Here is a 23,853-nt window from a genome sequence, read left to right as displayed (position 1 = left end):
AATGGTCCCCCGTGGCCAGGCGTCTGTATAGCCCATATGCTGAACTACTACTCAAGTGTTTGGTGCCCCGCTGATATCTAGAACAGTCAAATGACTCCATTGTAGCATAACTCCACCCAGTGGGTGCCTTGTACTGGACTTTGTGCAGTGGTGAACCAATGATGCATACATGATGGTGTGCAGCATATCTAAATGACTACTGTGTTAATATGGCTCTAGTCACTGGGAGGTGGTTCTGGGACCCATGACGCCGAATTGGACTGCGGGCAAGAGTACATGGATCATAAAATTACATCAACCTAGAATTCTCCATGTCTCCTTTATGGGTCAAATTATTTGACCGGACATGGCGAACCACTCATGTTTTCTTGTGTCATTTTTTAGACTTATCAGCTGGTGTTGGTAGACTGGGATCACGAAAGGACATCCCTCCGCATTGGACACCAGTAGGTGCCTGCACAAGATTTCTCGTGCTTAAAACCATTCTACAATGGGGTTAAGTGTATTGTCCTGTTCCCTCAGACCTTTGTGCATATATCGTAACCCCTGACTAGGGGACCAACTGACTGATGGCTACTATGTCTAATTCTAGATTTCCTAGATGGATACCCACTGCTGGTGGATCGGCCATCATGCCACTGGCGTCCTTTAATTCATGTAACCGACATGCTTAAGCATTGAGGCATGGGAAGCGTGCCCCTTTGAAGGCCCTTTTTGCGACATATTGAGCACTTAAAGAAATGTCCTGTACACAGACCCACACTCCTCCATAATATATTTGCCTTTTAGAACACCACCACAGGAAATTCAGCCTGAGACCAGACAGCAATTCCCCTTCCTGATGAAGGCCAACAAACTTGTAGCCAACTGAATAGGCTTTCGGCTGATAAACAGTTGTCGACTTTTATACCGCACAGTACCCATTACAGAGGACGCGCACTCACTATGTTGTTGTAAAAACCTGTACAAACTCTCTTCTCCCATTTAAACCTCTCGGGATATACACATGAGTCGTCAAACTCTTTATAAGTACCATGTGTCACTATCGCTATTAATTAATGTATGTTAAATGTTGGGAATGTGTCGGTACTCACTGATCTGTGGACATGATTTAATTGTATGAACTACGAAATAGTGTTTTTGTGAAAATCTGAATGAAATGGTTTTTTCAGGGTCACTGTTTACGGGCTGGCCCTGATCATTTGTTGTTTGAAGTTTATAGTACCTGCGGCGATCAGGGAAAAGCCAGGTACCCCTATTTTTTGTACGAGTTCTGTGAAGTACCAATATTCAGATGCATGTGGACAGTTATATATAAAAGTGGCTTTCAGGATACTTTTGTATGTGTTTATACTTCGGCAGAACCCAGTCCTTGGGCTTTCTCATGCTTTCACCCAGGGTACAAAAGTTTATTTCCTTTTAATTTTTATGAAGCGCCACACGCCCATAGACCTCAGAGAGCACAGCGCTCAGAGCTGCAAGCTAATAGCCAGCCATGAAGTCACTAGCCACCTCAGTTCTATACATGCACACATTTCTTACTTACCAAGATTCAAAGCTCCCTAGTACTGGCAAGTGCAAATGTTGCACCCTGCTTTGCCCATGCAGTTCTATGAGTGTTCAATTTGTGGCAAAGTCCAAGCCATATAATAATAATAATTTGGCATTTATATAGCGCTACGAACCCTCAGGTATCTGAGCGCTACTTATTACCCACGGTGTGTGGTGCTCATTTATCGGCCTTGGAAGGATGAAAGGCTGAATTTGGCCCCGCCGGGATTCAAACCTGCGTTAGCAAGCTCTGCATGGATGCCAAAGCGAGCGCTCTACTTGCTGTGCCACTTGACCCGCTATGATGGGTGTTGTATGCTATGCAATAAGGTAACTACCCATATTGTACAGGCATATCTCTTCATGGTAGTTGAAGGAAAATACAACGCATGTGAATGCAGCAAGATACCATTCCAGCACCTCTCGCTTTAGATTCATCCAGTCTCCAATTATCTTTTCCCTATGTTATGCTATTTTGGCAGGAACATCGCTGGCATCCATGACTTTACATAGATATCTTCCTTATACATCTCTATTGAGAGACATCCTAGGTATGTTACACTTACAGCCTCTGAGACTAACTGGATGCTGTTCTGGATTAAATCCAGTCTTATCGGTTATTAAAATGATCACAGATGTTAGCTAGAATTCCCCTACACCTATTTGGTTACCATGTATTCAAAAAATGCCCTGTGCTAACATTGTCTTATCTAGATAAACAAATAATACGTATATGGATGTTCAACATGCTGTTACAATGTCTTATATCATAATGTAATACTGTGAGCTCAAACATGAATTATATCACATGAATGCTACAAATGACCTTCAGTGACAGTGTAACGTTGTCAACTGTAAACATGTAAATGATTGATAACAACACGTGCGGTTGTAATGGATTGTAGAAAAGTGACAAACAGAACGTGTTTTAAACAAGGATGATCATACATGGGCTGCTTTAAAATGCGGCTAACTCTCCAGCATACCGATGCAGATTGGGCTCCAATATACCTTTTAGATTAGTCTCTACAGACCAGTGCAAATTAGGCTCCAACATTGTCTCCCACATACCACTGCCAGCACCAATATCTACTCTCTAATGCAAGTGAAAGGTTACATCTGCGGCCAGCCAAAAGCAAGAGATGCTGTCCGCAGGGTGACCTAATGGCGAATGCTTGTTCCCATTGCACTGGGATCAAAGCAGAAGCAACATTTTCATCATTGTGTTGGTTTCATTGTTCTGCTGACTTATTAATAACAAGGGCGAATGTTTGTTTTGATGCTGTGTTATTTCTAAAATGCGAGGTACAATTAGGCGTGGCAAAAAAAAAATTGCAAGACTTTATTTTTTCAAAATGGATCCACTGTGAGCAATGTTTGTGGACCTAATAGAAAGAGCCAAGGTATTTAGGCTATTGGCCATATGCTATCCCCTTTAAATGAACTCTTTATTATAAAGTGTCTGTTTTATTTTTATTGCCAGAAAATGTCAAGTATTGACAAGAAGTTTGATGGGTTGACCGGAGAGTTCATTCTGTGAGACCTGGGTTGCTGAAGCGATGGAGGTAGGTGGCAGCTCCAGAGCCCTGTATGGTGTATCAGAGATATTGCTTTGCATGTATTGTGATTCAATCTGCCTGGCGACGAAAATCGGTTGAATCTTGAATTCGGAACCCTACTAATTTCACCACAGCATTCAAGAATTTGGCAAATTACTTGAGTCCACAGTCGGAGAAGAGCTTGTCAGGGCCATCAGGTGTACCTAATTCTTTTTGTACAAACAAACAAGCTACGGTTTCAGTCACTGGTAAATTGGTCAAAAGCCCAAAGGGCCTCATTACAAGTTTGACAGTATTTTGGTGGTAAATCTGCTGGAATACCGCCCACAGAATACTGTTACAGCCACTTGTTCCAGTGGAGTTACCACGGGATTACAAGTGGTGGCAATTCCCCATTTTTGGTATCCACAGGATTCAGTGGGTATTTTAGGTGGATTTACCACACCTGGTAAATCTGCCTGTTTTTGGAGGTAAAGTGAAAGATTACCTTCCGCAACAAGCTGGAGGTGAATGCACCAATTTTCCACCAGAAATCATCGCAGGATATACTGCATGGAAATGCTGTAAATCTGCCACAAATGATAATTTGACGGTGTGAGAAAAGTGGCGGTAATGCCACCTTTTCCAGCGCCTCCACGCCTGTAATGAGGCCCAAAGTGTTCTGCCTTTGACTAGATGTTGAGTACTGTCTTGAGGCCTGTATGTTGCAATCCTAGAGCATTATGTAATCCTTGCTCCTTCCTACTTTTCTTGTGTTAAGATCTCCACTGATTTGTCTGGCAGAAAAGAGGATGAGGGAAAGTAGACCCCCTAATTAAGGTGAGCCATGGGTTGCCATTCTGCCTGGTCCTCTGCACCTAAACAGGCCATACGCTGCAAACCGCTTTGTAGAGTAACTTGATGGTGACATGCTGTGACAAAGTCCCCGGCCTGACCTCCCTGTCAAAGGGTAGGTTTCCAAGGGGACTGTGTGCTGCCACAAACCAGATGATGCTAGGTCCATTGGTTGTGTGCGCAGGATCCCTTGGCTATCCCCACCATGTCAAGAGCGAAAGGCATGAGCTCATCACAGGAGTGGCTATCCTGGAAGGTCGGTCACACCTACACGCTTGGCCCACCATGTACAGATACAGAAACGAATTCAAGCTCACATTGACTGAGCCGGTCCAGAACCAGGTGATTTATGATTGGTTATTTATTACCCGCTTAATACCCAGAGGTTTCCAAGCGCGGACCCGGGGATTGAACCTGTGTTGCTCCATGTCGTCTTGTTTCCAAGGCGCGCATGTTGCTCTTGAGCTAACCTACCGAGAATGCAAGGAACTACCAAGTGCTCCACACACTTACAGCTAATAGCAGTTGCCCTAAGATAGTCCACCCCGTGGGATGGGCAAGGGTGTGTTAGACAGAGAGAAGACCACCCAAGGGGAGGAACGAGACAATCGCAAGATGCTATGGGAGAGAAAGACTGGCGTAGGTGGCTGGAGAACCGGGACCCTGAGGCGGAGGGAGGAGAGGTAAGAGGTCTAGGGTGTAACATGAAAAGACTATAGGGCAGCCTCCATTCTCCCTGTGGCTCCAGACCTTGTTTGAAGGCCAGATCCACCGCAGAACCACGTGCAGTGCCTGCAAACCGGCTCTAGTCTGGAAATGACTCTGGTGGAGGCCTCCCCTCCTGGGAGACATAGAGGAACGATGTGGGCACCCCATAAACCTGACACTGAGACCCATGCAGAGACAGACCCCTGAGAAGACCATAGAAGAAGTGTCAGATTGCCAAGCAGTGTGTGAAGCATGCTTTCACACACTTACACTGGCGCTCAATAAATATAACATCAGACTGTGAATGTGAAGCAAACTTTCGCACGTTGTCAGTGTTCTGTCATAATTGCCTATTTTCAAGCAGTTGTTAGGTGCAACATTTCTAAGCAAACACAAACCTCAGCGTGGTGCATGCAGCTAGACTGCAGTCACAGAGAAATAGAGAGTGCACTGCCCATTGTTTTACTACAGGTTGGTAGCTAGCGTGGCACTCTTCACACTCGGAGGTGAGACCTTTTCACTAGGATTGCCTGGAAATTCAGGTGCCCGTGTACTCTCTTTAGCACCCTTCCTCCGATTGGCAGTGGCGGCAAACACGTGGCCCTGACCGGGAGAGGGGGGCGAAGGCAGAAGCAAAGAGGTATGTCTTGAGGTGCGTCCAGAACCGGCTATAGTTCTCAAGTTTTAGAGTGGCAGGGAGGCTGTTCCAGAGGGAGGCCCCAGCCGAAGACAGAGATCTACCCCCAGCTCATTTCTTTGAGAAACGACTGACCCTGAGGAAATTGGAGGTAGAGGAGCAAAGAGCTCGAGAGGGGAAGTGTTTTTGGAGGGATAGCTGACCCAGGCCCCAGAAAGCCTTGTGGACAATGCAGAGGGTTTTGCATTTAATCCTTGCATCCACTGGGAGCCAGTGGAGAGATTTCAGAGCTGTAGAGATACGATCCCAGGGCTTGAGGACAAGGACAAGTCTTGCAGTCCTGTTCTGGATTAGTTGCAGAGGGCGGAGAGTAGAGGCAGGTAGGTTTAGAAAGAGGCTGTTACAATAGTCCAACCTAGAGAGAACCAGAGCCTGGGAGACAGTGAGTTTCTAGGGGAAGGAGAGGAAGGGCATAGTACCTCTGAGGAGGTGTAGTAGGATGTTTGACTTTTTTGAGACATCAGAGATGCGGGCAGAGAAGGAAAGTGTTATGACCCCAAGGTTCTTAGCTTCGCAGGTGGGGTTAGGGGGAGGGCCAAGGGAGGCCGGCCAGAGAGTGAGGGGAAAGGATGGAGAAGGTGTGCCAATGAGGAGGATCTCAGTCTTGCTGGCATTCAGACAAAGATCATTGGCGGAGCACCAATCTTGAATTGCAGTAAGGCAATCAGAGATGAGGGAGGAGGTGGCTGAGGGCAGCCTGAAAATGAGTTGCGTGTCGTCACCGTAGCACTGGAGATTTGAGCAGAAAATGGCAATGCAGTGAGCGAGAGTTGCCAGGTATTGGTTTAAAAGCCAGGGCGAGAGGTTAGACCCCTGGGGAACACCACAGGTAGAGAGGGAGACAGATGATAGGAAGGACTCCAGTATGACCTGGGAGGGTTGATCAGAGAGGAAAGAGGTCAGCTAGGCCAGAGCCTGATCGGTGATACCCAGCTTATCACGGAGATGGTTGAGCAGGATGGTATGGTTTACCGTGTCAAAGGCAGACGAGAGAGCGAGCAGGATGAGGACAGAGGGAATGTTAGTCAAGGTTGGAGAGCAGATCTTCACAGATGTTGAGCAGAGCAGTTTCCGTGCTTCTGGCAGCTCTGAAGCCAGATTGGTGGTCATGGAGACAGCCAACAGAATCAGAATGAAGGTTAAGCTGGGAGATGGCCAGCTTTTCCAGGAGTTTGCCTAGAGAAAGGGAGTAATGGAAATTGGGCGATAGTTTGCCAGACAGGAAGAATCAGCTGTGGGTTTCGTGAGAAGAGGGTGCACAAAGGGGTGCTTCAGATGGATGGAGAAGGATCCTGAGGCAAAGGAGTGGTTGCAAAAATCAGCAAGGGCCGTAGTAAGGGTGTCAATGTGGTCCTTGAAGGTTTTAGGGGAACATGGATGAACCTGTTTTGATGAGGCTTTCATAGATTGGACTTGTCTAGCGACCTCATCGGGGGAGAAAAGGGGAAAGGATGAGAAGGGGGGTGGGAGGGTTGCTGAGGGAGCGTCAGCAAGCACAGATGTAGAGGGGAAGGGGAAGAGAGGGTGGACATGATGTCCTGTTTTTTTTAAAAGTGAGATACAAGAGCATTGCAAAGAGCCTGGGAGGCAACAGGTGTAGAGAACTGCAGCAGGGATGGCCAGCTCCTTGCAGATTTTAAAGAGTTTGGCCGAGTTGTTGGATGCCGCCAAGCTACGGGCTTTAATGTGGACTCTCTTCTTGGTGACAGTTGGTATTGCCTTTGGAGCAGGCGACCGGCCAGTTTGTCAGAGGATGAATAAGAAGCCCTCCATTTCCTCTCAGCCGCCCTACACACATGTTTAAGTGTAGCTTGGTCGGAGTCATACCAGGAATTGCACTTGGCTTTGGATTTAAAGTGGATCCTCATGACAGGGGCAAGAGCATCAAGAGTATCAGAAATTGAAGAGTAGAGAAGGGATAGGGCTGTGTCCGGTTGTGAGTCAGCCAGAGGAAGGGGGGGGGAGAAGGTGGCAGCGAAAGCCTCAACTGACATGCACCTCATGGGCCGGATGTCTGAGAAGGTGGGTGTCGGTGTAGGGGTAGGCTTGGGGGGGGGGGGTTGAGAGATGAGAGGAGAGGAGGCAGTGGTCACTCCAGGAGAGAGGAGTGGTCAGAGGGATCGAGCGGGGGAGGCCAGAGGAGATCAAGACATCAAGTGTGTGACCTGCCGAATGCGCCGTGCCAGAGGGGGAGGATAGAGAGAGGGAATCGCAGAGGTTGCGAAAGAGCAAAGATGAAGGACAGGGAGAATCGAGATGGATGTTGAGGTCACCAAGGAAGAGGAGTTGTGGTTGAGGCCTGGAGGGAGGTGGAGAGGTCAGCCCACTCGGAGAGAAAAGAGGTGATTTGATCAGGGGGAAGATAGTGGGTAGCAACAGTAAGAGAGTGGCTAGGAGAGATTGAGAGTCTACAGACAAGGCATTTGAAAGAAGGGTAGATCTGAGTGGGAATGATAGTGGCAGGAATCACCTCAGGAAAGATCAAAGTTACACCACCTCCGGGCCGGGTGGATCTGGGTGCAGAGAGGATCTTGTAGCCATCAGGGAGGAGTGTGTCAAAGCTCGTGACAGAACTGGCCATGAACCATGTCTTAGTAAGACTGCCGACATCAAGGTCCAGTTCTTCGAGGAGGTGGCAGATGTCAGAGGAGTGTTTGACAGCAGAGAGAGTGGCAAGATGCAGAAGGTTGTCAGCCTTGAAGACCTTCCGAGGAGGGGTACAAATCAGAGGTACGCCTTGCGGAGGAGTGAAGGTAGCCTGAAGTGGGGCAGAGGAGGAGGAAGGAGTGGGCAAGGTAGCCAAGGAATGAGAGGAAGGGACCCCTGGAGATGAAAGGAAGTTGATGAGGCAAGGGAAACGCCTATTGAAGATGAGGATATTGGCCTGGGGACCTTGGACCATGACAGTGCCATTAAGATAGACATTAAGGATGACTCTGGAGGAGTCTAAGGAATCCATGAAGACTTCCCAGCGAGTGTCACTATTAATGGGAGAGGAGGAGAGAGGACAGAGCACAGAGATCATATGCAGGGCCCATAGATCCTGCGAAGGAACGACAAAGAGGATGTCGGTGAGGGTCTGTCTGGAAGAGGCACTGGAATAGGTATCAGCGATAGGGAGACCTGGGTTGGAGGCCAATATATCTGTTTTAAACTTCTTCTTTCCAGACTTAGTGAGAATTTTGAATCACTTGTAAACGTGCACACAACTAACTAAATTGTATCCTGGCGCAGATGGAACAAAACAGTGAAAAACAGAGAGCCAAGAGGACCAACTGAATCTATTGAATACAACACAGACTAAAAAGTAAGCCAGCTCTAAAACTCATCAAGGAGTTAGCTTTTCTCAGGTATAATGGGAGACTATTCCACAATCTGGGTCGGTCACCGAGAAGCACCGTTCTCCTCTAGAACTGCACTTCATCCTAGGAATTACAAGGAGGAGTTGATCCTCCGACCTAAGGGTACGGGTGGGTTGGTATCGTTTCAATTTGTTAGATATACTGGTACCATCTCATGCAGGCATCTATAAACCAGACAGCCAGTCTTAACTTTAATCCGCTCTTCGACCGTCAGCCAATGTAGTGATCGGTGGAGACCACTCACTCCAGCATTTTGTGCTTTCTGAAGACGATTAATTTGATTACTCAGTGCTCAAGCCAGAAGTCCGTTACAATAATCAAGATTTGAATTGACCAACAACCCCACCACTGCCGCCCGATCTGCTTTAGGCACATAGGGTAGAGCTTGGCGCAAAAGGCGAATGTTATAGAATACGGACTCCACCTTGGCTGAGACCTGGGCATTACATCCCAGATCACTCTGCCAAATACAGCCCAAATTCTTTGCCTTGGTGAGTATTTAAGGCTGGCTCCCAAAAACTGAGGGGGACATTTTCCTCCATCAAGCTCATGTTTAGGTCCAAACAAAATCACCTCTGTTTTCTTTGGGTTCAATTGGAGCCAATTTTCCTCCATCCATGTACCTATCTCCTCTAGACATCTGGTAACCAGGGCAAGAGCATCCTCTACATCATCAAGCCTGATGTACAGCTGAGTGTCATCAGCACAAGAATGAAACCGGAGATTATATTTTTCAGGATATTCATCAAGGCACGAAGATAAATATTAAGCAAATGTGGGGAGAGAGCCGATCCCTGTGGCACACCACAACACTGAGAAAGGATTTCTGAAAGACACTTTGCTGACGATATATAAGAAAAGATGTAAACCATTGAAGTGCCCCAGGGCCCACATTAACCAAATTATTTAAGCAATCTAACAGAATGCTGTGGTGCACCGTATAAAATGCGGCTGAGAGATCAAGCATTACAAGCGGGGGAAAGTTTCCCCGCATCCCCTGCCTGCAACATATCATCCCAGACCGCCATCAGTGCAGTCTGTGTCCCATGTTATGGATGGAAACCAGACTGTAAAGGATGGAGTAAGCAGTGTTCTTCAACAAAATCCTGTAGCTGTTTAGTAACTACTTTCACTAGGATTTTGCCAGGCCATGGGAGACCCACGATAGGGCGATAATTGCCATAATCTTCCAGACCCAGTCCAGCTTTTTTCAGCAAAGGAGTAACAATCGAGACTTTCAAAGCATCTCGGACTAATCCCTGGGCGAGAGAGAGAGGTTGACGAACTTAGTCATAAAAGGTGTAAATTCCAAACAAAGTCGTTTAGCAACCAAAGCTGGCAATGGAAAGAGAGAATTGTTTGTGGGTTTTAGTGTAATATCCTCATCTGAAAACTTGCCTAAAACTAAACTGAATTCTTGGTCCCGCATGATCTGTAGTTGGACTGATAGCCTAATGTTCCAGGATTTTATCTCGATTTCTAAGGGACCTGATGTTGTTTTGAATATTCAGAATTTTGCCTCTGAAAAAATTATTTAAGCCATTAGCATGATTCACAGATGAGGTCTTCACTGGTGCATATGTATTCGGATTAACAAAATCAGTAATGGTTTTAAATAGTTTTTGAGGATGATTTATTGCAGTTGAGATTTTAGTCGATAAAAAGTGACTTGGCTGTAAACAATGCTTTTTTATAACTAATTAAAGCTGTGTTTGCCTGATTAAGGTGTTCAATTAATTTTGAACGATACCATCTATTTTCATGGTATTTGTGTTCCTTCTTTAGCTCCAGAAGTGCTCTGGTGAACCGGGGTTTAGAGAGTTTCTTGGAGACCATATTTTTCATAGGTGCATATTTAGTGCAAATAAAGCGCATAGCTTGAGTACCTTCTTGAAAAAGGGTATTAGTCATTAGACTGAATACAATTAGTCAGTACTGTGCAGAGTTCCGTGCCAGGTATGGCATCCAAATCTTTTTTCCCCCATCTGTTTAATACTTGAGGAGACTTCAGAATGGGCCTTATACTGCTCTGTCTTAATGTGAAACAGCCTGAGATAATGGTCTGTCCAGTGGATAAGGGAGGGTATCGGCCAAACTGATCCCTTTTCCTCTTGCTAGCAATAAATCAAGACAATGACCTTTTATGTGGGAAGAGGCAGCAGCCAATGATATAACCTCATGTTGTGCTAAGACTTGATGTAATAGTCTAGTGTCAGGTTTTGTTAAATCATCTAACCATATGTTGGTCACCAATACACAACAAATCCTTATATTTACTGCCTGTAAAACTAAGTCATCTAAACCCTTCAAAAAGAGTATAGCTGACACGGGAGGCCTATATATTAATAAAATATGTACAGAGTGCTTAGGGTTCAAAGAAAAGGATAGAGTACCAATCCCTGAGGAGTTATACCAGTCTAGGCGCCTTAAGCAGTCAAATTGTAAATAGGAACAGTAGATAATAGCTATCCCTCCACCTAGTTTACTTGCCCTATTAATATACTGAATAGCGTGGGCCACCGGAACCAATTTGTGAAAAACTGAGTGAGAAGTATCAAGGAACCAAGTTTCAGTAATAAAAATACATCCAACTTGTGGGCCTCAATTAAAAGACGGATCTCTTCTGCATGTGCAATACCTGATCTGGTATTCAATAATCCTGCTGATATCGACAGCTGATTAGTTACATGCATCAATGTACTGCCACTCACCACTTTACTTTTTTCAATTCCTAAAGCACGTATTTTGGAAAGAGCGCGCATAGAAAGCGACCCCCTGTCTGCATTTAAATCCAGGAGTGACTTCTGAGAATACCTAACACATGACTTGTTTAAGAGATTCATAATACCATTAAGAGTAGAACTTCCAGCCCCAAAAGGTGGCTAAGTATAAAATTGAAGCATTACCTGCAACTAGAATAATTTGAAGAAAATGCGGCAGCGTTACCCGCCAACCGCCCTGGCCGAACTGGCCGAACTGGCCAAACAGGCTATGCGTCAGCGCTTTGCGCTGACGCGGGCCAATTGAGGCCTGGGACGCGTGAATGTCGCATCAATAGAAGGCGCAGCGCAGTGGGTATGCTGGGAAATTAAGTCAGCCAAGGCACCTGGCGCGGGGCTGCCGAAGTTCAGTATTCTTTATTTTTTTTAAACTATAAATTGTTAACACAGAAACAAGTACTTAAAATATAGCCTATAATGCTATTTACTTAAAATTACAATTTTATTTTCACAAAACCAATTACAGTGCTAAAGAGAGCAATACTCGAATATATATTTTCACTTAAGATTCGCTTCACTATTAAAACTTTTCTTCTTGCAGCAGTTAACTCATAAAACATTCGACATTTGCAAAACAGTGTACCCGCATTCAGCCAGGACCAAAAGCGGGACGCGAAGGGAGGGATAGTTGATAGAGAAGCTGTTGGAATAGATGGAAGAAACAGAAAGCGCCATGGGTGGGAAGAGAGCGGGAGTATGCAAGTACAGCAGTATGGAACAGTCTAGTCTCTGGGCTAGCAGGTTACAATCAATGGGCAAAGTTAAATGCAAAATACACCCAAGTTTGACTTTCATGTTACATGTATGGCCCTGTTAAGGAAATGTCACATACCACATGTCATACCTGCACACGTCTGCCAACCACCAGCGCTGGTCATTGCTGGCTCCGAGATCCGGCATCAGATGTCTCCCCGGATCTCAGACCCCGGCCTATCTCAGCCCTGACCAGGCTTTACCGAGCCCCCTGCTTCGCTGAGGGAAGATGGGGGCTCGGTGATCTAATCTGCTCTGTGCTCCTTTCCCCAGCCGTCATTTGCATGTTTGCATGCTAGGTTTGCTTGGATATACGTTAAAATAACGAGAAAAAAAAGGCTGAAAACACTGTTTTTACAACAACAAAAAATATATTGTACAATGAAATTTTTTTCCCCACCTTTTTTCTAAATGTAATGCAGTGGGAAACCCTCCACTCCCCACCCCCCCTGCAGCTTCCACTCCCACGTCCCCCAAACTTAATTTGTTCCCTAATTTAACCGACTGTCCTATTTGTTTCGAATAAAAATGTGCAAAAATTCCGAAACATTTGATTACAAATATTCGGTGTGTTCTGCCTCGTTATTTTGCCATTCGTTTTTTCCAGACTACACTGTTGCTGGGCCCTTTTTTCTTCCGGCCTGAAAGGGACACCACAGGAACCAATGGGCCATGACTATCACTGGGATGGAGGCCATCACTTTTAAAAGTAGGCTTTCTACATGATGGGCACTCAAGTGTAAAATGCACATTTGGAAAACAAAGTAATTTCCAAACTCAAAAATGCTGCTTAAACTTGTATTTATTGGTTTTCTTGGAAATGTTTCTTTTTTTGTCAGACTACGACCCAAATACCCTGTAATTTCTGTGCTCTTTACTTTGTGTTTTATCACAGGTTATATTTATAAAGATGTTACATGCTTGTTAAATTGCTGAACTACAAATAAATGCTTCTGTTGTGCTGACAGCAGTTATTAAGGAAATGTAAGTGTGCATTCACAGGTGCCAACTTTTGATTTTCACTTTGAATATAAGCAAGCGACCAGCCCAACCCATCCCCTGGCCAAGCACATTTTATAGCACTTGTATTTTATAAGGAATTGCAAAATGTCATACGATTAACAACCAGGTTTTACCTCTCAGCAGCAGTCTCTCAACCTGCTGAGCTACCATGGTAGCCTTCTACTATAGAGCGTATCTATGGATCTCTTAGTGTACAAAATGACTGCATTACCAACAGTATTTTGGGTGCACCACTAAAATGGAAGTGATTTAAAATGGAATTGTGGCGTTTGGAAAGAAGCAGCATGAAAGAAATTGCACCATTTTTAAACCATTATTTGAAAGTTTCCTTTGAGTGGATTTCAACTGCCACTTCGGCCCTCTCAGAACTCCACCTCCTCCTCCAAACTCCGCTCCCACCAGAGCCCTTGTGGATCCCCTTTAGATTTTTTCCATTTCCACCACTGCCGACCACTAAGCTAAAGATTGGCCCTGGTGGTGACCTCTGGTACCGCAGCTGCCTGGCTAACTGCTGCCCAGCTTGCTGCTGCCTATTTTAAAATTGCATCTGCTCCGCCGCATCCCCTGCCATGCAGTGCCACTCTCACCTGAGTGAGAGTGGCACCTCAGCCCTGCTCATCGGTTTGATGAACTCTGAATAACAATGAGAATTGCAGTCAGTCAGCCTTCAACCAGTGAGACCTTCTTGCCATCACCGTGACTGGGCGCGCACCCTGAGTCTGACCGTGAAAATCAAAGAATTTAGTGAAGTTGGCAAGAAAAGGCACCGAGCAGATTCTGTTCATGACATTGCAATTAAGGCAATAAACACCGTTCTGGAAAAATAATCCCGGGGCTCAGCGCTTACAATCAAGTCGTGAATTTCCTCAAGTAAGGCTCGCCCCATTCCACAGAAAGGTGGAGCCAGAGGCCTCGCAAGCTTGCAACAGACACGAAGCACTGCAGTGAGTGTCGCTACTCCCTCAGGCCTGCTGGAATGCCCAAGCCCAATATCACTACATCAGTTACATATGCGCAGTATTGTTGTTTTTATAAATTTTTTTCTATGTGCTTAAAGTTTTGTAAATTAAACCTAAATGCAAAATAAATAAAAAATAAATCAGTGAAAAGTACTTGTTCCTATCCCCATGACCCCAGCACCCACGGCAAAGTCTCGGGAGTGGGCAACACTCAGACCACAGAGATGTATTGACAGACTACTTCTAGCAAAAGCCCAAAACATCATAACTGTCCCAGTGGCTGCCCAGCCAGTTCAACCATACGCAGGATGTGTTATGGGGCACTGCATACCCCATACGATGTTCCGTGAGCCCCCTGCTACAGACTCACACACAGAGACGTCCGCTCGGTTCGGGCTCCCCGATCGTTTAAAGCAGCTCACATTAAAGGGCAGCACCACGCTCCTCCTTTTCCATGAGGACAAACAAACATTTTAACTATCACAATCAAACATTACTTAGTAACCAACTTAACCAAGTCAACCCACACAACTGTATCCTTCAAACCCCTTTAATCACAGCCACCCTGGGTCGCTCAAAACTATTGTTCCAAAACATTGTCACTGAGGCAAACCGGTTTCCTTCACCCTGTCCTGAGGGGGTACCTCCTGTTCGCTCCGGGAGAGGAGTTCCACCAGTAGCCGGCAGGTTGACAGGAGATCGAGGGAGGGGTCCGGCACCCCCACCCTCATCGGGTACGTCCACAACAGCCTGGTCCTGGGGTGCATCGATCCTAGGCTCCCCCAGTCGTTTAAAGAAGCTCACATTCCTTGTGACCGATGCCCGGCTATCCGAGGTGGTCACCATGGACCCCTTCACCACAACCACATCCAGTGGCTCAGGTTCGTATGTCAGGGATAGCTTCCCATGTGGGTGCCTGTTTCGAATTAACACCTCATCCCCAGGCACAAGGTGCTGAGGTCGGAGGCCTCTCCTCACGTTCTCCTGCTCGGTCCTCAGCCGGCAGTCTTGCTCCACCTGCTGATCGTTGATGACCCCCAGGTCTTTTTCTCCGACCTCGGGCAGCAGCCCCCTCGGGGACCGCTTGGAACAGCGCCTCATTGATCGAGCACAAGGTTCTGGGGAGTCCATGAGCAGCAAAGACCTTCTCCATAGCCACCACCACATGTTCAAAGGCTGCGGACTCGATGAATTCGACTTCCGGGTATCTGGAGTATTCATCCACCACCACCAGGAAGTGAGTGCCTTGCATGGTGGATCCAAAGTCCGCATGGACTACCTCCCAGGGGCGCGTGCCACAGGGCATGGCCTCAATGGCGGGCTCCCTCTGCGGGGGATGCTGCCTGGCACCACACACAAGGCCACATACTTGTCAACTTGGCGCTTCAGCTCAGGGAACCACACCTTGAGGTATAGGCGGGCCTTGGTCTTGGCGGCCCCTTGATGGCCCTAATGGGCCAGACCAATCACCTCTTGGACTTTGGCCTGAGGGACCACAATCCGATCACCCCTCAGTAGCAGCCCGGTTCCAGAGAACGACAGCTCTTCTCTCACTTTCCACAGCTGCTCGAGTGCCACCTTTGCCTCTTGCCTGTGCCCTGCCAGCGATTCCAGCACACTCCTCCAGGACCCTTGCTGCATGGCTGTTCTTAGAATGCGAAAGCATTCATCCTGTGCCGCTGCTGCCTCCAGTTGAACGTGGTCGTCGGCTTCTTCCGCACAGGTGTCCATCTTGCCATCAATGTCTCCCTTCGGATGGCGAGACAGTCAGCCGCGTTGTTGGAGCCAACGTGTTGTTGGAGCCAGGCCGGTAGACCAGCGAGACCCCAAACTCCAGTAGCGCAAGCATCCATCTTCCGATGCTCGTTGGTGATTTTGAATGACCCGGCCAGGATGAGGAGCAGGGGCTTGTGGTCGGTCACAACTGTCACTGGTCTGCCCAGAATGTACAGTTGGAAGTGCCTGCACCCCCACAAGACAGCCAGGGCCTCCCGCTCGATCTGGGAGTAGCGCTGCTCAGTCTCAGACAGCGCCTTGCTGGCATATGCCACCTGGCGGATGCTGGAGACGGGCCCGATCTGCGTCAGCACGGCCCCCATGCTGAACAGGCCGGCATCCACAATTATCTCCGACTGGAGGGCAGAATCAAAGAACGCCATTGTATCTTCTGCTGTGAGGGCGCTCTTAATGTCCTTGAAGGCCGCTTGCTCAAGCGGTCCCCACTGCAACACGGTCTCATTCTTGGTGAGGGCCCATAAGGGCTCGGACCATGGATGCCAGGTTCTTGATCAAGCGGCCACAGTAGGTCACCATGCCCAAGAAGCTCCTGACTTCTGATACATTTTCTGGTGGGCGTGCGTCTTTGATGTCCTTCACCTTTCAGGGATCGGGAGATACTCCTCCCTCCTTAAACATGAAGCCGAAGAATTCAATGGTTGTCTTCAGAAATTCACATTTCTCCCGATGTAGCGTTGGGCCCAACAACTGCAGCCGGTGGAAAGTCTTGGCCAGCTTATGTAGATGGTCCACTTCAGATTTAGCAAACACAAGAATATCATTGCTGATGTTCAGTACGCCGTCAAGGTCCGCCAATGCACTTCATTATATTTTGAAAAACCTCAGCTGCCGAAGACACCCCAAGTCTCTTGTACCGGTACAGGCCTCGGTGGGTCGTGAATGTTGTGATGTACCTGAATTCTGGGTGTAACATGACCTGATGGTACCTGTGCCTGAGATCAAGCTTCGAAAAGAATCGGGCCCCCTGCAGCTCGGTGATAATATCGTCTATGCTTGGTGTTAGGTGTAGCTCTCTCCGGATCGCCTTGTTGGGGACTCTCATATCTACACAGATCCTCTCCGAGTCAGGTTGCTTAGGTTTTCTGGCAACCACAATGGGGGACATCCATGGTGTCAGGCCATCCACTTTCTCGATGATATCAAGGTTAACCAGGTTGTCCAGCTCTTTGTCTACCAATTCCCTCAGGGGGAAGGGCACCTTCCAGTGCTTAAGGGCAATGGGCTGCACCGATTTGTCGATATGCAGCCTCACTGTGTCACCAGCCATATGCCCAATCCCTTGGAACAGTTGGGCATACTTGTCCAGTAAGGTTTGAATGCCCTCCACGTATACTGAATACGCAAAGTTTACGATTCCCAGGGCTTCCGCGCAGCTCAGCAGTGTGTTGGTGCTGACAGGCGTCACATAGAAGCGTGTTTTTATTCTCGAACCACCATGCCCCACCTCTGCTACAAAGGCACCATTCAGGGGGATTGGCTGGGAACCCCCGAACGCGAACATGCAAACCCTGGGGGCAGTGAGCCTCGGGGGGCATTCCATGGCGTAGTAGTGTTCTCTAGCCATCATGTTGGACGCCCCAGTGTCCACCAGCACAGGAATGGGAGACTTATTAACTACCACAATGCACCGCAGTTGCCTTCTGCTCTTGGATTTGTGGGCCTCTACGCTGGATACAAAGAAAATGTTCTCTTCTTCGTCTAGTTGTGCACCCTCCTCACCCTGATCAACCTGGGTGACATTGGGTGGGCGAGACTGTCTAAAGTAGCCAGACCGCACTGACCTCTGGGCACCATCACCGGCAGGGACGCTCTGCCTACCCGGGCGTAGTGGTCAGCCAGGCCGCACAGACCGCATGTTCTTCCTGCCGCTGGACACTCTGCAGGGTGAGGCAGGTCATACCCATACTTTAGGCATGCCTCCCCCGGCTTTCTGCCCCTGTCGCAGAAGATGCCAGTCAGCCTCCTGGCACCTCTGCTGCCCCGCCGGGGTGTGCACCTGCTTCCATCTGGACGCACGTACCTCCGATACTGCCTGGCAGCGACCCAGCTCGAGGATGCGGGACAAGGTAATCCCAGGTTCTCTCAGCACCTGTCTCTGCAGCTTTCCTGATGAACATGCTTGTATGAGCTGGTTCCTGAACATGTCGTCAGGGTTGTCCCATGCACATGCCACCGACAGCCGCCTGAGACGGCCATAGAATGTGTCCACCGTCTCATCCTCCTTGTGGAAGGTGGAGAGCATCACAAAGCACTCATAGTCTGTATTGGCCAGGGGCCGAAAATAATTGTGGAGAGTGGTCTTTGCTGTGCCATAGGATGCATCTGCAGGCTGGAGGGAGTCAAATATTTGTGCACTGCAGGTGCTGCGGCGTACAGTACTGTCACCAACTTGCTGTCATTGTTGGTTTCCATTGTAGCCCTAAAATACATGTCCAATCGATCAATCCATCGCCTCCACCTAGGCCCCAGGCTGGATGGAGGACCAGATGCATCAAATTCAGGGATAGGTTGAAGTGCCGTTGGGGGCCTCCTCTGGGCCATGGCTGGAAGTGCAGGTGGCAGCTGGCCTTGAGGCTGTTGTTGAACGGATCACTCATGGGACAAGCGCACAAGCACCCCTCCCTGATGACACAGGGGCCGCAACTCATATGACACACGTGCCTAATTGGGCCACCTTGATCTCCAAAACTTCCACACCAGGACACACTAAGGCACACCAATGCACGCCTTCTTGATCTTCAGATGTCCACACCAGTTCCAACTCCGGGCGTAGACTATGTAGAAGTAGTACAGTCAGAGTAGCTGGCCACAAAAGGTGTAAATTAGCCCAAAGTCAAGTAAGGAGTGTCCATAAATGGAGCCAGGGAGGTCTAGGGCACATACATGGAATAGCAGGTACCCCCCCCCCCAGCACCTCATCTTCACTTGATGAAAATCACCTTGAAAATGGAAAAAAAACAAAATTCCAGGGTTGTGTGGGCAGAGATAGCTGTACGCTATTCAAATATATCCAAAAATTAGGCTTGGATGGCATCCGTGGGCCCCTCTGGAGTGCCTCGATCATCCCGTGCCTCAGAGACAAAATGGCTGCCGCCGCGTGGTGTACACCCTCTCCTCGGCATGGAACGAGTGGATTCCGTCCCTTATTCCGATACAAAAATTCACTTTGCATTCACCGCCGGCCCCGGATGTATTACCGGCCTCGTCGCCACTGTTGTGGGGCACTGCATACCCCATGCGATGTTCTGTGAGCCCCTAGCCCCCTGCTACAGACTCACACACAGAGACGTCAGCTTGGTTCGGGCTCCCCGGTCGCAATGACCATCAGGGCACGCCCCATTATTTAAAGGCACGTGGCGGAGTGCAATGTCACTCCGCCGCATGCCGAAGCCCTTAAAGGGGCAGCACCACAGGGTGCACCAGCAATGCAGTCTTATGTTTTCGTTTTCTGAAGTGTATTGAGCACTAGTTGCACTTTCTGCACGGCAACACTTTCTTAAATTGAAATATAGGAATGTCCAGGATTAATAGGCGTGTCTCTTTCCATTTTATTGGTTTCAGGGAGCTTTATCCAATGCTTAAAATCCAACGCGGGAGCCGAGATCTCGCGAGAGTACTCCAGAAAGAGCTGGAGACTCGCCGGACTGGCAGCAGGGACCAGGAGGAAGGTCGTGCCTCAGCACTCCTCCTGGAAAGCGCTGAGAGTACTACTGAACTGCAGCCTGAAGCTCAAGCAGGTTCCCCTACACAGAGAGCGAAACTCCATGGCTGAAAGTAAGCCTTGTGGGAGCTCTGGTAGATAGGAGTTTTGAATACTAATTGTTGCATCCCCAGTGCGGTGCCACTAACGGCACTGCTATAATTGACACTAACGGCACTGCTATAATTGGACTGAACTGTGTGTGTCACTCCCTTAACTGAGAGTGCCTGTTTCCCTGTGTTTATACAAGGTGTCCAAATCAACACCTATACCCTCATCCAGTGTCCTGTGCTCATAGGGGCCACAACACAGCGGGTTAAGGATATGCAATTCTATGACAAGACAGGAGGCTCGCATTATGATTTACTTTCTTTTAATTCTGCCATACCAGCACTTCAACTTAACTTTAACTGCGGTCTTCTGCGGTCACTGTAACATTGTTCTGGAGGCAAAAATGCCAGAACTCTTTTGCGAGTTCTGCTAACATTCTGGATTTCGTTCCACCTAACTTGTTGATGTAGCGGACCGCTGAAATGTTGTCCATCTTGAGCGGGACACAACATCTTACTCTGTCCTTCGTGAAGGCCTGCACTGCGAAGGAGCCTGCTAGAAGCTCGAGGCAGTTTATATGGAGACGTAACTCCTCGTCGGACCATCTCCCTCCTGTCTGAATGTGTTCGCATCTCGCTCCCCAGCCTGACCTGCTTGCGTCTTCTATCTCTATCTATACATTTCTTGGGCTCTTCTACATTCCCATAATACACACAAATAAAACGGTACTCATCTGTAGTATGGCAGCCAAAAGAAAGAAGAAAGGATCTAGGGGTGAGAGAGTTTATACCTCGAGCTGGACTCTGATTGGTGCAAGGACAGAGGTCAGAACTACAGAAGGCCTCAGGAGGATGGGAGTTGTAGTTCTGGAACTCATTTCAAGTGGTTCAAGGAAATGAATCTTGTAACTTTATTTGATTCTTTTGTTTTTTCTGAGAAAAAAAAAGTTAAGTTGAAGTGCTGGTATGGCAGAATTAAAAGAAAGTAAAGCATAATGCTCGCCTCCTTGTCTTTAATAGAATGAAGACTTTCCTTAGCTGATAGCGTTGGCAATCTTTATTGCTTTTAACGTCTGGCCAGGCTGTAGCCCCTTCTGAAGGGACCAGGAACTAGACTGTGCATATCCAAGAAAAACACAAGAGAAAAACCATTACAACATGGCCACCAAGCACCTAACCCTCGTAGCAGCAGAATTTAAGTCTCTTCTCGCTTTTGGGACTGGAAGAGGATGATAGAGGAGATGAGTAGGCTGGGGAAAACATGAGGCGACTGGTAGGGTAGTTGTGACAGTGTGGTAGGTGTGGGATGGCGTTGTGGGGAATGGAGGGGTCGGGTCCGTCATGATCCATGGCCAGACTGCCAATCCTGATTGGCTGCAGGAATTCAACATTCTACGGCTGGTGTTAACAAAAGCTGTGAATGTATCACACTAGTAACATGAATGGACAGTGGAAATTATCTTTTTCTTAAAATGCTTGACATTTCAGGGGTGCAGACCTCTGCCAAGTTACGAAACCAAGGAATGCATATTATGTTGCTTTTTGAAGTTACATTTCCACAACGTATTTGCTGTACATTTTTGCTTTCATCAAGGCAACCATTTTTGTTCAGCTTTGTTCATGTTTTTTTTGTTCCGTGAGGAAATATTGCGTTCTTACATGACATTGTTGGGTGTAGCTCGACTGGAAAGATCTGGCTACAGAGGGAAAAACAGTACTTCTTGGGATACAGCAATGCCTCCTACTAGAAGATCTAAATATTTGGGTAAATAAAGAAGGTAACCAAATGGAATAATAGTTCACATCTCTTGTGTAATTCCCCACTCAGATTTGACAGCTCACTCTTGCTATTAACTATTTCTTCAGGAATTCAGGAGACTCGCAGCCTGCTATGGCCTACGACTTAAGTGCTACTCTTGTCGAGTATCAGTCAAGGTCACAGTATTTCGCTCGTTTTCTCAGTCTCATCATAAAATGTTCCATGTTTTCGCCTTTATCTTGGGTAGTTGGATGGAAAATGTCCCTTAATCTACGTTTCTCAGCGGTGCAAAATAATTATTCAGTGAGTCAATTACACCTTGAAATGGGTTGGTATTATTTTCTGGCATTTCGAATACAATGGGCCTCATTGCGACCCTGCCGGTCCGGAGAGAACGGTGGTGGTAAATCTGCTGCCACCGTTGTTTCCGGACTGCCTGATTCAGAGTCCTGCAGGCGGCAAGTGTCACTCCTGCCAGTCTGACCTGGCGGGTTTAACACCACCCGCCTGCAGGCGGACATGGAAACACTGGCATTGTCATAGACGGAACCAGTGTTTCCATGGTCCCCATCGGGGATGGGTATTTACAGAATTCTGCCTCCAGAATTACCGGGTCACCGGGGTTGTAATGCCCCAGTGATTCCGGCAATCACGGAGGCGGAATGGTAATACGGGTCCGGCGGCAGCCTGCTGGTTTTTCCGGCACGGCTACCGCCAGACTCGTAATGAGGCCCAATGTCTCTTACCACCGGGCCAAGCGAATGCATTAGAATTCCCCTTAAACAGCGTTCTTCCCAGACCCCTGTCGCACCAATATATATGTGTAGCTCCTTGAGCCACCTGGCCCATCAGGGCGTCAAGCTACTGGTGTTCAAGATGTCGAAATGTTGCATGGCCTGCATTTTTAATGAGTCAGTACCACTCTCTTCCCTGGGGGCAGGAGTGCAGGGAGGGGAGCTGGACTGAGGGCTTTGAGAGCTGATATCTGCCTAATTTCCTGACATGTTGGCGGTGTCCAGTGATTATTAAACTCTCACCTTGTGCTGTAGAAGCAATGTGGCACTGACGGTTGACTTGTTCTGGGCCTGTGCAGAGGCCTCTTTGCAACGATGTTGCTGTAAACTGTGCGGTTCTTTGGCAATAAACGGTCCTTTTATCCTCGTCGCCATTGTTATAATCTTGACGGGCATTCATGCAAGTTATGTCAGACTCTGTAATATAACAGGAAACAATAAGGCTCACAGAGACAATGGGGTTGCGTGCAAACTTCTTGAGCGCGAACTGGCGTGCGGGCGGAAACTCCACCCACATCAACAAGTGGGCAGCAACCCACAAAACATGACAATAGAAAGAAGACATGTCTCCTTATGGGAAGAATAATAGAAAGAGGACATTACACTCCCCCTTTCCAAATCTGCGAGGAAGAACCCATGACCATTACTTTGCATTTTAAAAATAAGTGCTATGGAAGCAAAAGGTAAGCATTAATAGCATTGCTTGTCCAGAGGGTAAAGCATGGCTGTGGGAACCAGCATACATAGCAGGCGATAGTGGGGTACTTCCTTATTCAGCATGTTAGCTGACATCGGATAAGTTACTCTTCTCTGATCAATTTAGCTTTATGGCATAACACAAAAGCTCACAGCCTAGAAACAACTACTTTACAAAGACGTTATTTATAAGTAATATTTCACTTATGTTCTGTTACTAGGATTTATGCTGTGCACCCCAGCCATGTGCATGGTCTCCTGTACTCTGGTGGATCTAAAAAAGGTGGGAAAGGGTCAGGTTAAAGGTGGGGAGGGAAAATGCTTTATAGCGTTTGTTAGGATTGGTGTTTGCACTGTTTGATGAGTGAATGGAACCTTTGAATAGAGAATGTGCAGATGTGGAACATAGTGGCGAGGCGGTTGGAGGAGATGAGGGTTGACGTGGAGGTCGTTGTTCAGAGAACTAATAAAGAAAATTCTTAAGTAATGACAATGGTGTTGCCGCCTCTTGTATGGATATTTATGTAAGGAAACATTACCTCAACAACTGGCGAGAAGCTTGATTGGAGCGACAGCCTCTGGATTGCATGGGCAGTGCAAGACGAGCCTTGCGCTCATGACCGGAGCATTGTGCAGCCCAGTTGGGTGTGTCTTGGGTCAGAGCAGTGGGCAAACGCTGCAGCAGACACAGTAGGAGTGTGAAGGTTGCGGGCACGGAGAGCCTTGAAAGTGCCATGGTGAGAAGTGCCGCACCGTGACAGCGTGAGCGGCGACCGCTAGTAGTGGCGGCCATCTTGGAAATAGGAACTCTCCGAAGGGCTGGTTGGACGC

General features: G+C 47.7%; 1 protein-coding gene across 1 annotated transcript in view; it reads left to right on the top strand.

Moving 5' to 3' along the window:
* The window catches only part of CSNK1D (casein kinase 1 delta), a 574,414-nt gene that overhangs the window by 446,963 nt on the left and 103,598 nt on the right, over positions 1 to 23,853 (top strand). Inside the window, exon 9 of the mRNA XM_069655333.1 lies at positions 3,035 to 3,116. Within this exon, the coding sequence (XP_069511434.1) occupies positions 3,035 to 3,091 (57 nt within the window). The 3' untranslated portion in view covers positions 3,092 to 3,116. The remainder of the gene's footprint in view (positions 1 to 3,034; positions 3,117 to 23,853) is intronic.

The sequence above is a fragment of the Ambystoma mexicanum genome, chromosome 3q (assembly GCF_040938575.1).
Source record: "Ambystoma mexicanum isolate Mex_15411 chromosome 3q, UKY_AmexF1_1, whole genome shotgun sequence".
Taxonomy (NCBI): domain Eukaryota; kingdom Metazoa; phylum Chordata; class Amphibia; order Caudata; family Ambystomatidae; genus Ambystoma; species Ambystoma mexicanum.
The sequence above is the reverse complement of the archived record's forward strand: the minus strand, read 5'-3'. Positions and strand labels throughout refer to the sequence as shown.